This window comes from Sturnus vulgaris, chromosome 5 (genome assembly GCF_052056855.1).
Source record: "Sturnus vulgaris isolate bStuVul1 chromosome 5, bStuVul1.hap1, whole genome shotgun sequence".
Lineage (NCBI taxonomy): Eukaryota > Metazoa > Chordata > Aves > Passeriformes > Sturnidae > Sturnus > Sturnus vulgaris.
The window spans coordinates 24,496,160-24,510,048 of record NC_142247.1 but is presented as its reverse complement, the minus strand read 5'-3'; the positions used below and the strand labels follow the sequence as shown (position 1 = coordinate 24,510,048).

At 43.2% G+C, this 13,889-nt stretch overlaps 1 protein-coding gene across 1 annotated transcript in view; it reads left to right on the top strand.

Moving 5' to 3' along the window:
* The first annotated feature begins 47 nt into the window (after nucleotides 1–47).
* TMCC3 (transmembrane and coiled-coil domain family 3) overlaps nucleotides 48–13,889 on the top strand; it is a 132,537-nt gene continuing 118,695 nt past the window's right edge. Inside the window, exon 1 of the mRNA XM_088165065.1 lies at nucleotides 48–84. Coding sequence (XP_088021191.1) covers nucleotides 73–84 — 12 coding nt within the window. The 5' untranslated portion in view covers nucleotides 48–72. The remainder of the gene's footprint in view (nucleotides 85–13,889) is intronic.

Here is a 13,889-nt window from a genome sequence, read left to right as displayed (position 1 = left end):
GGGGCCGCGGCGCCGTGAGGGGCGGGAGAGCGCGGTGCCGCGGCGGGGAGCCCCCGGCGCTGCCCGCCCAGCATGCTGCGCAAGGTAAGCGCCGCGCTCGCCGGAGGGGCGGCGTGAGCGCGGGGCCGCCGTCCAGCTTCGGGCGCCGAGGGGAGACGGGAGCGGGGACAGGAGCGGGGGCAGCGGCGGGCCCGGCGGGGCCCCGGCAGGTGGCGCCCTGGCGGCGGGCGGCCCCGCGGGGCAGTTGCCCCAGAGACGGCGGGCGGGGCGCGGAGCCGGGCGCGGTCTGAGCGGTGCGGTCCCAGGTGCGGGCAAACTTTGCCTCCCCGGGCGGGCCGTGCTCCGACCGGAGTTGCCATGGATGCCAGCGGCGGCGGAGAGCCGGGGCGCGGGGTCTCCCCACAGGCCGCCGCCGCTGGCTGTGAACGTGGCCGCGGCGGCGCGGGGCGAGTGCGGAGCGCCCGGAGGCGCCCAGGGCTGCGGGCGGGAGCGGCGGCGGGGCGGGCGGGCAGCCGGGGCTTCCCTGCCGCTATTGTTCCCTGCACGGCGGCGGACGATCCCTTGGCTGCGAGATCTCGGGCAGGGATAGACTTGGGCGAAGGAAGCAGCTCTCCATCCAGGCTAGGCAGCGGCGCCGGTGGTGCTGTGTGCAGGCGAACGCAAGGCTTTCATGACTGCCAAAGGCACTGCTAAAAGGTGTAGAAAAATAATCCGAAGCTCTTACCCAAGGAGAGCATGGTACCCAACCAGACCCCACTTTGGAACTGCTACCAAAGGCTATTAAAGTCAATAGGGATCCTTTCCCTGACATTCAGCTCCAATCACAATTATCGCGGTTCCTTCCAAAAAGGGAAGCTTCCCTTCTACGTAGACTTGGGCTGCATCCTGAAACAGGCTGTAACAGGATAGTGCCAGTGTAGAAGGCACGTTATCAGAAGAGTGAATCACGTAACTGCTCAGGCTGCTTGTCCTGCTGTTGCTCCTGTCTTACTCCCATTTTGTGTGATCTTTCCAAATTTTTTTGTTACATCCTTAGGCCCATTAGCCTAAGTGTGCAGTAGCTCAGAAAACTGGAGTAGTAAGACATCTCTCAAAATTAATGTTAAAAGACATGGGAAATCTCTTCCATCACTTCCTTGTCAATGAGGTGATTGGAGCCTGGGATCCTCTTCAGCTGTGCTGAGCGACAGATCCAGGTTGCAAAGGCTGTGTGCTTGGTTGGCAGAGCCCAGGGAACATACGAAAAACAAGATGATTTCTCTTTGTTTTGGGAGGAACCCTCCCTCCACTTAGCTGGACTCCCTAAGCCTGATATTGCTAATCTCTTTTACAAATAGCAATATTTTACACTTAGTGTTAATTATTGTTTGTTATATGGTTTGGACAAGCTGGTTAAGAGAAAGCTGACTAATTCTATCCTCTCATAGTGAATAATGTGGAACAAATGCTTTATTTGAATTTTATCTTCTTCCACTGCCGTCATAGTCCTTTGCTACAAGAAAAGGAAATGCAGACATGGTCAAGATTTGAAATTAAGGTTTTTTAAAGGGTGAAATTACCTTGGGGATTGTGGATACCAGGTATTTGAGCCTTGTTTCTTTTTCATACCTAATTGGCTGCTCAAGGGCTGAATCGGGCTTTGAGGGTAGGTTTATGCTGTCAGCCTGTTTTGTTTCAGCTGCATGTTTATGAGCTGTCCATTGCAGACTGACCTTCATGTGCATTATGGGCCACCTGTACTAAATTCCTCTGCTGAATTATGGGCCACCTGTACTGAATTCCTCTGCTGTACACAACTAGAGTATTGCCAAGAGAAATTAAACTAAGATAACTTTAGCTTAAAGCGGTTACATTTTAAATTCCTAATTTTTAGGCAACACCTTAGCAGTAATGAAGGCTGCATAAGAAATCATCTGAGAAAGGAAATCTTCTTTTAGACAAATGGAGCAAGAAATAAAAAGAAATTGCAGCTCTCACTTTGAATCAGGAGTGCTCTGATTCTACTTTAGGCATCCCACTGGGCAACCTTCCTCACTGAGGTCATAGTCCTTAGCATGGCTTGGAAAAACTGTAGTCATGTGGGGAACAAACAGTAAATTTAATTTCATGTTATGGCTCTCTAGGATGGAGTATGAAACTTCAGCCTTGACTGCTTTGTCTCCTCTTTATTCTCTGCTGTTACAGAGAATATCATCTTCATCTTAACATCCCCTTTTTTTGCTTTTGTATCTGTGAGAAAGGGAACATAAAACAGAGAGAAACCTCTGTTTTTCTGTTGTTCCCCTGTCATGTGATTTTATGGCTAGCAAGAGGAAGCCTAACATTTGAGACTCCTCTGATTTGCTGTCCCTAATGTAGTTTATGTTTCAGTGGTTGCTTTAAAAGTAAGTAAATAAATAAATAAAAGCTGGGCCACTGAGTTGGAAAGCTCAAGCTCTTGCACAGGATTTCGTAGGGGTCAAAAATTTTGTGTCACATCTACGCTTTCCATTTGGTTCATGTGTTCCAATGCCATCTGTACTCATAAAGGAGCAATAAGTAAAAGAGTTGTTTCGAGTGCTTTATTAACATTAAAAAAACCCCTGGGGTTTGTGGCTGGAAACATGAAATAATGTCCTTTCCCTTTCTGTTTGGGGTGCACTGAATTGCAAGTGTAATGCAGAGAAAATGGGTCTGTGAAGATGGGTGGAATCAGTGAAATGTTGGTGCCCGGGGGAGCTGCTCTTGAGCTGTGTGGATGGGTTGGGCTTTCCCTAAGCTGAGCCCTTGGCTCCCCAGGTGAGCAGATCTCCCTGAGGAGCCTGCGTGCTCCCTGCATTTCAGTCACCGAAGTGGGATGAAGTCCTTCAGGCGCTGGTGACAGCAGTGCTGTACAGAGGCTGGCAGTCCTGAGGCTTCAAGAGTGACACAGCAATGCTCTGTGCAGCACCCTCTGCGCTTTTGCTCCAGGGTCCAGAAGCACATCTTAGGCAGAAAATCCTCCATGTGTTCCTCGGGTCCCTGCCGTAGTCTGTGGAGGAAAGCAGAGCAGTCCAGGCTGAGAGAGATCTGTCACTGTTTGCATCGGGGCCGTGCAGCAAGTACCATGGACAGGGAAGGACGGGCAGTGGCAATGCTCTGCTGGGCCTGGAGCTCAGCTCAAACAGCTCTTACCAAGTGCCTGCCTCTGCTTACCACCCCTTCTGGCTCCTCCAGCTGCTTGTGTCTAACCTGTTCTTTGCAAAGAGAGCACTTTCTAAAATCCTTGGAGCACTAGTGGGATCATTGATTACTAGTTATCCTAACACCGTATTTGAGATGCTTTGTAGGAGTTTGATCTTTCCAGACAGAGTCCCCCCCTTTCCTTGTCTCTACATACTCTTTTCAGACTTGAGAAATGTGATAGCTGTGTGTACAGATCTCCCTGGCCACCACTGCTTCTCTTACTCTTCAAGCTGTTCAAAATAGTTAGAGATGACATAGGTAGCAGAGACATGTCCAAGTACTTTCTTGTTTATATGAACACTGTTGTGTAATATGTAGGTGCTGCAGCTGGATGTGTAACTAATGTCAGCTGAAGCTGGTCCGTCCACTTGAATTCATTTCACATGAAAGATCTGATTCTTTCTCTTCCATATTCTCCTCTTTTCACTTAATTTTTTATTAGTAAGAAAATACTAATATGTATTAGCAGGAGAACAACCCCTGAGGTTGTTTTCCTGTTTTTGCATACCTCCTCCTTCCTGGTTATTCAAATACAGCAGACTGGCATTGTAGTTAATGGAGACAAGCTGTCTATTAGATACTGCAGGAATGTGGTAACAGAGAGGACAGACTACATTTCCAGGTAACAGATGGAAAGCCAGTTCTCCAGACCTCAACAATCTTGTCTCTTTGGATTTGTTCCTCTCTGTTTCTCTTGCCAGATGACCTACCTGTCTTAATTGACCATATTAGGAGCTAATTTAGTCAGTCTCAGCAGTCTGTCACCAGATCACTGAAGTACATATTAGATATAAAATTCTCACGTATGGCTGCTTATATTACCTCTCCGAATATCAGCTCTGTGTGCCTTGTTCATTTTCACTACGGTAAACAAATTCACATGTCAAATACTGCCAGTGCTATTTCTTCAGGGAAGATGAACCTACACTTGGAAATTAATTAATATCAAATATATCAACAAGAAATTAGTATTTAGGAACAACAAAAAGAAGAAATTAGTATGAGCAGAATATACTGAAAATCCAGGGTGGGCTAAACAAAGTCTGTAATGAAGATGAAATTGTGTGCTACTTCTGTTTTTATTATGTATCAGTTAATACTCTTAGGTGGGTTTGGGTTCTGCTACTCAATAATCAGTAACTACTCTTGCAAGTACTTATGGGGAGGGAAAGGAAACAGTCTTGCTTATTAATGTTCTGTTTAATTCATAAAGTAGTGAGGAGGGACAAATATACCTTGCCAGGTACAAAACAGTGCTTGCTATAAAATTTATTCATCACATATTTGAGCAGAATGAAAGCTTTATTTTTACCAAGTTGTCACTGTCTGGTCTTTACAACTTGTTGGGCAAAAACTGGGACTGTGCTAATGGGAGAGAGTGGCACTGCAGCTCTGCTGGGGAAGAAACGTGCCCTTTTGTAATATTTATCTGCTCAGAAATTGCTTTCAAATAGTATGTAATACTGTCAGTCAAAGGCTAAATTTCAGGGTTGAGGTAATACAGAGATATTCCTTTTCAGCTATTTTAGAGGCTCTACTATTTTGACTACCCTCAGGGAATATGAAATGTGTTAGCAGTTAAATCCATGACAACAGATAACTCACTTAAGCGTTAGATTTAGCCGAGTTAACATGCAGTCAGTTTAACTGGCTACCACACAGGGTACCCTGGCACGAGGGAGCACTGAATAAATCCTGGCTCCAAACACAGCAGAGTGCAGTTCAAATGGGGCTCTCGCCTTTGGGAGAAGCAGGACAGAAAAATAGTCAGAGATTTCTTCTACTGTTGTGTATGCTGTGACAGGCATGAGTTTAAGTGGATTTTAGTGAATTTGCAGTGAATTTAGGTGCCTGCAGGTCTTTAAGTGCCTAAAAGATCTCATGATGTACATGAGGATTTCAATGGGAGATCAGCATCGGCTTTGAAGGACTAGAGAGGATTTCCTGCCTTTACCTCCAGCACTTCTTTTTGCTAAGGAGTTCATCTTTCCCATCACTGCTTCTACTGTGTTTTTTTATTGTGATTCAATTGATTAGCAGCAGGATTCATCTTTTCCAACAGTGTCTATGATGCAAAACCAGATCAAAATGGGGTCAAATTCCTCCAGTGCTTGAAGACTTGAAAGTGGCAAGGATATAAAGGGGACCAAGGCAATGAGGCTGAGACTTCAGGCTTGACAGTGATGTGTGCTGTGGCAGACAATAGATGATGGAAGGATATTTCATTCTGTTCAGCAATGTAAAATAGGATGTTTAAAAGATAGGGTGAATTTTCTGCAGTTTTTGAGGTCTTAAGTTGGAAGTGGCATTGTGGTATAAAGAAATGTCAATGGGATATCTCAGATATATCTACCATCTACTTAACATCTGTCCTAAGATTTATTTTCTTAAGATTGTTGAGTAAATTTCTTTAAGGGTGGGCAATAAGGAATTAAAATGTAATGGAAAGTCAATGGGGTTTATGTATCAAAGTCCCTAGGTTCACTTTCTAAAATGGCATGTAAATGACTGATGTGCTTTCAGCTGTCTTTCTATCTGCCACCTCTGTTGATAAGCAGAAAGGAGAGCAAGACATAAGTGACATAGGAAGGAAGAATTAGAAAGTGACTGTTCAATCTCTGTCAGCAAAAGAACTGGGGCCATCAAATGAAACCATCAGGCCCCTCAAGTTCAGAGCAGAGGAAAGGGCTCTGCATTTAGCTATGAGATTCCTGGCCACTGGGTGTTGGGGGGAGCACAAGTTTCCATGGATTCAAATTCACACAGAATATACCTCTGAGGATAAAATGAACACTGCTAGCTCAAAAACCCCTTGACCTGCAGATCTCCAGCAGCTGGGAAGTATTCTGGGGAGCAAGCATTACATGGTTATTGTAGTCATGGGAGTCTTCCCAAGACATCCACTGTTGACCACTGTTCCAGCCAAGATACAGGCATGGATTTAATATGAACCACTGTTTCTTACCATCTAGCAACACAGAACTGAGCTTTGTTTTCTGCTGAGCTTGCTTGTGAGATATTGAACTTGTTAGTCATACCCTTGATTAAGCATGTCAGCTGAGAAAAGTTTTATGAGTCTATGTTGTCTCAGAGAACGTGTGCATAATTTGAGATTGAAATTGTGAGAAAAGAAATGGAGGAAGGCTAAGATGTCTTAAACATGTTGATTTCACTGAACTAAACCCAGAAGATTTTGATTAAGGTAATTTATTTTGTTCAAGATTGCCATTCAGGGCAGGGGTAGGTCAGAATGGCTGGTTGTACATTTGTTGAAAGCTTGCCTGTACCAGGATGAACATTTCCATTTCCTCTTGTACTGAGGAGGAGACAAAAACTTTCTAACACAAAAGACACAGAGAAGGTCCAGTTAACATCTTTTCCTCTCTATGTTCTCCACTGGAATGTTGTGCTACTGACAAGACAATTAAATCTTAACTTTGAGAAACATATATGAAAAAAATAGGCATGAGGGGGGAAAGGGAGAGAAGAGCTTATTGAAGAGTAAGCAAAACTTCCAAAAGCCTTTGATAGTCTCCAGTTGTAAGGTAAAAAATGGCTAAAGCTCCCCTTTTCTGCCCTGCTACAACATCTGGGCATATCTTGACAGATGTCATGAGGCTTCAGGACCTTTAAAATCAGGACCCTGGCTCTTTGGTCACTGTTTTCCTGCTTCTGAGCAATTGATCTTAAGCCATTGTATTTAATGTAGTTGAACCTGACCTTGAATACCAGAAACCATCATGAAACAAAATGCTTCACTAGCCCATATTATTCTTATCAAAGCTGTTTTAAATAGAAAATTAGGTTATTTAAAAAAACAAAAAAACCCAAAAAACAAAAACATGAAAATATATTTCTGTGGAAAATATTCTAATTCCAATGAAAAAGTAACCTCTATTTGAAAAAGAAAAAGAAAAAGAAAAAAATGCTTAAATCTCTTTATTCTCGAAGGGAAATAAAAATCTTTTCCAGGAGAAAAAGAAATATTTTTTCCCCTGCAGCAATACCGTAATAATACTTAATAGTTTGATTCAGATAGTCTACTTTTTGTCTTTTTATTTGTAAGTTAGTTAGTTTTTTGGGTTTGGATGTTTTTGTTGTTGTGGTGGTTTGTTTATTTGTTTTATTGTTATTGTGCATCTTGGGCATTTGCTAGCACACAATTATTCATACCAGTAGTCAAATCTGCAAGTTTCCTAGTAATTCTCCATTCTTTTCCGGTATTATAAAAAAATATTTTGTTACATGTTCTCTTTGTCTTTTCTATTTCTGGACAGATGAATAAACACACTTTTTCATGCATTTCAATTATCTTACTTTTTGTCAAGATGTACTTTCAGGTAACACAATTAATTAAAACTCAATTAACTGTTTAAAAAGGACATATCCCCTGGTGGCAAACCTTTGGTATTGGCCTACTTGAGTTAATGAGTGTGAATGGATGTATGATAAATATTGACTTGCTCAAAAATAAAGGAGATTTTTTATCCTTTTGGTTGCTTTTTATGTTTAAGCCTGAAGAGATGTACTTTCCATCACTCTTTTACCACTTAGATTCAATCTTTTTGGATCTTCCTGAGAGTTAGAGTCTGTTTCACAAACAGTGTGGGCAGCAGGATCAGGGCAGTGATTGTCCCTCTGTACTGAGCATTGGTGTGGGCACACCTCAAATCCTGTGTGCAGTTCTGGAGCCCTCACTGCAAGGAATACACTGAGGTGCTGAAGTGCCCAGAGAAGGCAGCAGAGCTGGTGAGAGGTCAGGAGAGTGAGTCTATGAGGAGTGGCTGAGGGAGCTGGGGGTGTTTGGCCTGGAGAAAAGGGGGCTCAAGAGGGAACCCCATTGCTCTCTACAACCACTTTTAGGTGTAGAGGCTGTAGCCAGCTGGGGCTCAGTCTCTTCTCCCAGGCAACCAGCAACAGGACAAGAAGACAAAGCCTCAAGCTGCACCAGAGGAGGTTCATGTTGGATATCATGAAGAATTTCTTCATTTAAACTGTTGTCAAATATTGGAATGGACTGCCCAGGGTAGTGGTGGAGTCACCATCCCTGGAGGTGTTCAACAAACGACTGGACGTGGCACTAGTGATGTAGTTAAGTTGGCGTGGAGATGTTTAGTCAAAAGTTAGACTCAGTGATCTTTTATTTTTTCTGTTCCTTTCTCTGATGTTCAAAGCAGGGCTGGTTGTCCAGGCTTTCAGTGCTGCTTGCTGCTGCCAGGTCAACTACTTGTCTGGGCAAACTGTGCTTTTGTGGCTTGCAGAACACCTGCACAGGAGGGCAGCTGAGCATGAGACTAAATTAATGAGAGAAAGGAGCAGGGAAAAGGACCTTCTAAAGGGTGATAAGTGTTATATTACATGAATAAATTTCAGTTTTTTCAATTACAGGGGAAAAGTGGAGCCAGAAATCTTTCTAGGCTGCAATCTTGAGTGCTGTCTTTGCAGAAACTCTGTCAAATGAGTTGAGGGTGTGAAGAATAAAATATCCCTAGCCTTGGGTGATAATAGAAGCCTCAGTTTTCTGATAGTTATTTAGCATTCATTCTTTTAATGTGTGATTCAAGAGGGTTTTTTTATCCAAGAGTAGTTTTAACTTAGTCCTACAACAGGTGACTTGTTTCAGCTACTGTTTTCAGATTCTAAAAAGTAGGAGTGCAGATTTAGCAAGCAAGAATGTGTATCTACATATATAATACTTGGGTAATTCACACATGTTGAGACAAAAATAACAGATTTATATCCTAATACACTGGCATACCAGTTCTAGGGGTGGGACTGAGTAATCAAGACTTTTGTACTTGGCACCTGTCCTGCCAGAATACAGAAACTGATTAACTGAAGAAAAAGGTGAAGTTACTTTTATTCAGTACTCTCTTACAGAAATACGACACTGGTGGAGAATAAAGGAATCTGAAGTCCCTGGTAATGGATAGTAATCTAATGTAAATCCCCAGGCAAGTTAAGTTAATGTATTCTCGGCATGGTGCCTAGAGTAGGATGGGGGGGAGGAATGGGAAGGGATGAATCAGCTCTGATGTTTTGCAAGATCCTGCCTTCTAGTTCAATATTGTCTTGTTTTCTTTGCCTAAATTTATTCCTGACAGGTGGTGACAGAATGTTTTCATTAAAGAAAAGTTTCCTAGAATTGCAGAAACCATATAAAGTCTCCTGTGGCAAACTAGCATTCAAACTTAGAAGTGGCCATATTCTCTTTGCCAGCTCTTAAAAGCTTTGGAATTCCTCATTGCTGCCTAAAATCCCTTTTTCCCTGGGCCCCATTATCCAGCAGTGCAAGGCAGAGAGCACAGAAGTGCAGCTCCTGCTGCTGACCCGTGCATGGAGGAGAGCAGCAGCCTGCAGGAGTCCTGGGCAGCTGCAGTCAGGTTGAACCTTGTCCCTGACACCACAGTCACTCTGACCCCAAGTGGGCTCGGGGCAGTGCCAGCATGTGATCTGACCTGCTTTTGCACTGCTTGATGTTGAATTATGGATTCCCTATGACAGTCGTTCTCTAGGGCCTCTCAGGTATGGCTGTACAATTTTGGAGCTGCTGTCAAGAGAGGGCAAGCTGGTGCTTTGACAAGCTGGGCATAGGAAACAGTTCTATAAGAACGCTGCTGTAAGAATAACACAGGTTATTAGCACTTGCAAAGGGTGCTTGTGCCTCCTTTGTGCACAGCTGGTGGAACCACAGTGGATCCTGATGCTCAGGGGACAAACCCACGACTATTTGGGTGGGGGGTAGCTGTGCCTCACTTTTTATGTCCTCGAGAGCTTGTGGCTTGAGTTTATTGGAACCTGCCCTGCCTGCTCTGGTTTCCAGCTGTGGTTCCTCAGTGAATTAGGATGAGAATGTGGGATCACTGTCAGACTGTGGCACTGAGGGGACAGATGAAAAAAGACTCTCTGTACCTGAGAAGTCACCCAGAGAGCTCCTGTTTCCAGCTCTGTGTGGGACTGTATGTGGACCAGGTTTCCATGGGTGAGGTGAGGCAGGGGAGAGGAAGAGGAGCTGCCTGATGAACCAAGTGCTCGTGTCATTATTCTCAGCAATGCTGAGCACACTGGAGATGGTTTTTGAATGCTGGGTCTGGTATGATTATCCACCACCTCCAGAATAGCCTGTCTGTAACAAGTGCCCAGGTGTTCAGGCTGGGTTTTCTGTTTTCTATGATAACTGTATTTAGACAGAATACAATTTAGAAATGGAAGACACAAATCACTGAATCAGAGGGAATCATGGCATTGAATCAAATGAAGAAAAAGTAATACTTTCCCCAGTCAGTTCACTTGTTTCTTGCTTCTGGGGTCCGTTTTTATTTCATAAACACATTTTCTTACTTGGCACTGCTTCTGTAGGAATTTTTAAAATATGTGTGTGTTCTCAGTATTTTTGCTGCGCTTGAGATCAGTACTGTTAACCTTACTCATTTAAATGGTTCAGTCTCCCTGGGCCTACAGAACAGTCCTGCTGCTCCACAGGACAGATTTTGACAAACAGCTTTAGAGATGCTAGCGAGGGCAGTGGAAGAGGAGAGATAATTACCACATGGCTGAGGGTGTACTAAAAAGCCCTTGCCTTGATGTAACTTAGTGCTTGTAGGACTTCTCATTTTCAGAGTGCTTATAAACTTTAATGAATCCTCATGACACCGTCATGAAGTGAGGTAAATATATATTATCACTACAGTATATGGGAGGGCAAGAGAGAAAGTTTCCTTGTGCAAAGATTGCCAGAAAAACCAAGGGATAAACGTTTTAAATTACTGTCTGAAATTGCCTTTCTAAGTTTCTGTGTTGTAAAAGTATACACTTATGTGGGCACATGCATCAGTGCTCTCCTGAACAAAGAAATATTTCTTAGCTAGTGCTTGGGAAACCAGTGCAGCTTTGAAATAGCTGAATGATTCTGCAGGGAAAAGCTGTGAAATTTTTGTATCTATCACTGAGCTTACTAAGGGTTTTTTTAATAGCTTGTTTAGCAATTTCAGACTTTTGTCATGTGAAAAGTCCCTATAACAGTCTGAAAAGAAGCATGGAGGAGAGGGAAAGGGGCAGCACCTTCAGAAAATGTGAGGAGTGGGCCTTGGGTCTTTGGGCAATAGTTGGAAGGAGGGAGTAGCTGAAGGGGGGTGGTTTGGGGCTGAGGATGCCTGACAGAGCTGTGTTGTGAAAATTCAGCCATTGGAGGAAACATTGCTGGGACCTTCAGGGACTCTTCTGCTAGTTCTGCTGGAGCATCCTTTCCTGGTCACTTGTAGGTCCTGGTCTTTGTCGTCTCCTGCTGCTTGTTATTGTCACACTTCGCAGCCAATGCCATTTCAGTGTAATTCTACCCTTGCTGCATCCACCTCCACCTCCTCCCATCTGTATTTGTTCTCTGCTCCTTGGCAGCTCCTTGGCAACCTGCCACATGAGATATAATCTGCAGCCTCACTTAGAGAGTTACTGTACTCTGACCTCTGCTGTGTTGCAAACTACTTCTGCTTCATAGGGCTTAATCCTGCAAAAAGCTAAACTCAGCTTCAACCACCCAATGGAAACTGCCTTCCCACAGGTGGATTTATGGTTTAGAGCAGTGAGTGTGTGGAAATATATTGACCACTAAAAGGTAGAAATCAGGATGATGAATTGAGTTTCTCAAGTGAAGTTTGTAAACTAATTCTAGCTGTATAAAATAACTTTACTTTTGGAGGGGAGGATCTTCTTTCATGAATGAAAAGCTACAGTAAAAATGAAAACCTAGTCAGGGTTACTAAAGCAAACACCATAAGGTATTTCTTTTACTGGTAGCATTAAAGTTTTCTGATTTCTTTCAATGAACATAATTCAAGACTTTTATATATGTATTTATATAGCATAAATCTAGAGATTCATATGGAGTAGTATCTTGTAAGACAAATAGTTAGGTATACTGAAGAACTAGGACACAGATAATTACATTTTTGATCAAATTAAGTATCTGCATATTGAAACATTCATGGAACAACCCTTCTGAGGCATCTTAAATGGCATAAAACTCACTAGCTGTATCCCTGCTGATTCTGATGCACGTTTCTGCTCAACTTCTCTGAACTCTACAGCCTGACACCTCAGTTTGTTCAAAGGCTAATCAGGTTAATTTCTTCACAGTAACATTGTTTCAGAAGCTACAAAGGGCATTTTTCCTGTACCTTAGGTAGCTCCATGATAACTATTTCTGTTGGCATTTCCCTTTCTGCTCTTCTTCCTAAGGAGGTGCTCCCACAAACACTGCCTCCCTCCTTCAGTCACACTGCTGTCCTCTTGGGGTGTGTCCACCAGTGCTGCATCCTTTCAGAATTACCTCCAGGCTCTGTGATTGCCTTCTTTAGCTCTGGTCCCCATCTCCAGCTATGGGAAGTTTGTAGCTCTTCCCGATTCCTTCATGGCTTACTCTCTGCTCCCCTTCACTGGCTTTCACTGCTGCTCCATATTCTCTGCAGTCAGTGGGCTGGGGCAGGTATCACGTTTTCTTCCCCCTCTGTTTCACTGCACCCTACTTTCCCACTTCTTTCCTGAAAGGCTCCTCAGAGCCATCACCTCTGCATGGCATTGCCTTGTGAACAGGACTTTGGGTACAGGGCTCTCTCAGCTATCTTATATTGCTAGGATGCTCTTCAGATAATTAGGTGTGAAAGAAAGACAAAAATTACTCCAAGTGCAGGATTAGATTAATGCATCCCCTGTCTTCCTGAAAACAAAGGGGCAGGTGATGTTCCAGTTTTCACAAATGCTATATTTGAGAATTTTCTGTTAGCCAGGGGTACATGCTGCTACCCAGGAACAAGACTCCTGTGATGCTTTGGTAGTTGTGAACCTTCCTATGCTCTCTGTGGGTGCTTCCCAAGAAGATGGGCTGGTCAATGAGTAAAATGTTTGGTTTTCTCTCAGACTTTGGTTGTGTGTCTTACAGTGAGTCTATTGCCTCACAAGTACTGTTGTGTACTTCTGTGTTTGGGGTAAACACATGGGATTGAATTCCTATTGAGAACTTCTGTGTAATCCTCACCAGTGTCTAGAAAAGGAGGTATGTGAACTCTCATGCTGAACTTACTCTGTTTAAGTATCCTGCATTGCTACAGCAGACTAAGAATTAGCATTTGCATGTCACATTTTTGTAGTACTAGCTTAAACCAATTGAGCTGAGTATGATTTGCCTTCTGGACTTTCCCTCTTGCTAAAAACAAGTAATGATTTGTGCCCAGTGTAAATTAGATATGAGTAAAATGTTTAGCTAAACAACTTGAACAACATAACAAAATGATGCCATTTTGCATGCCTGTTTGGAGCACAGAAAATCAATCTGATTCCAAAACTGGAGCCCTACCACTGGATTTGTGGGTTTCTAGAAGTTTCTGACTTAAAGCCCAGTTTACTTTATAGTTATCATAATCATGCTATCCAGCCATGAGCATGTAAACTGCACAGATTATGTTCAGGAATTACATTTTGGAAATATAGACAGGTGTGTTTAATGAGGTACAAAACCTGTTTTGCATTAAATGTATAAATTTCAATTATCCATGAGATACAAAAGACAAAGGATCATTTTGATAATCAAGCTTTCCAAATATTGCAGGAGTATTCAATATGATGAGCATTAAGAATCATGACCTCATCTGGGATGACACAAAGCTTGTATAATTGAATTGCTTCTGTACTGG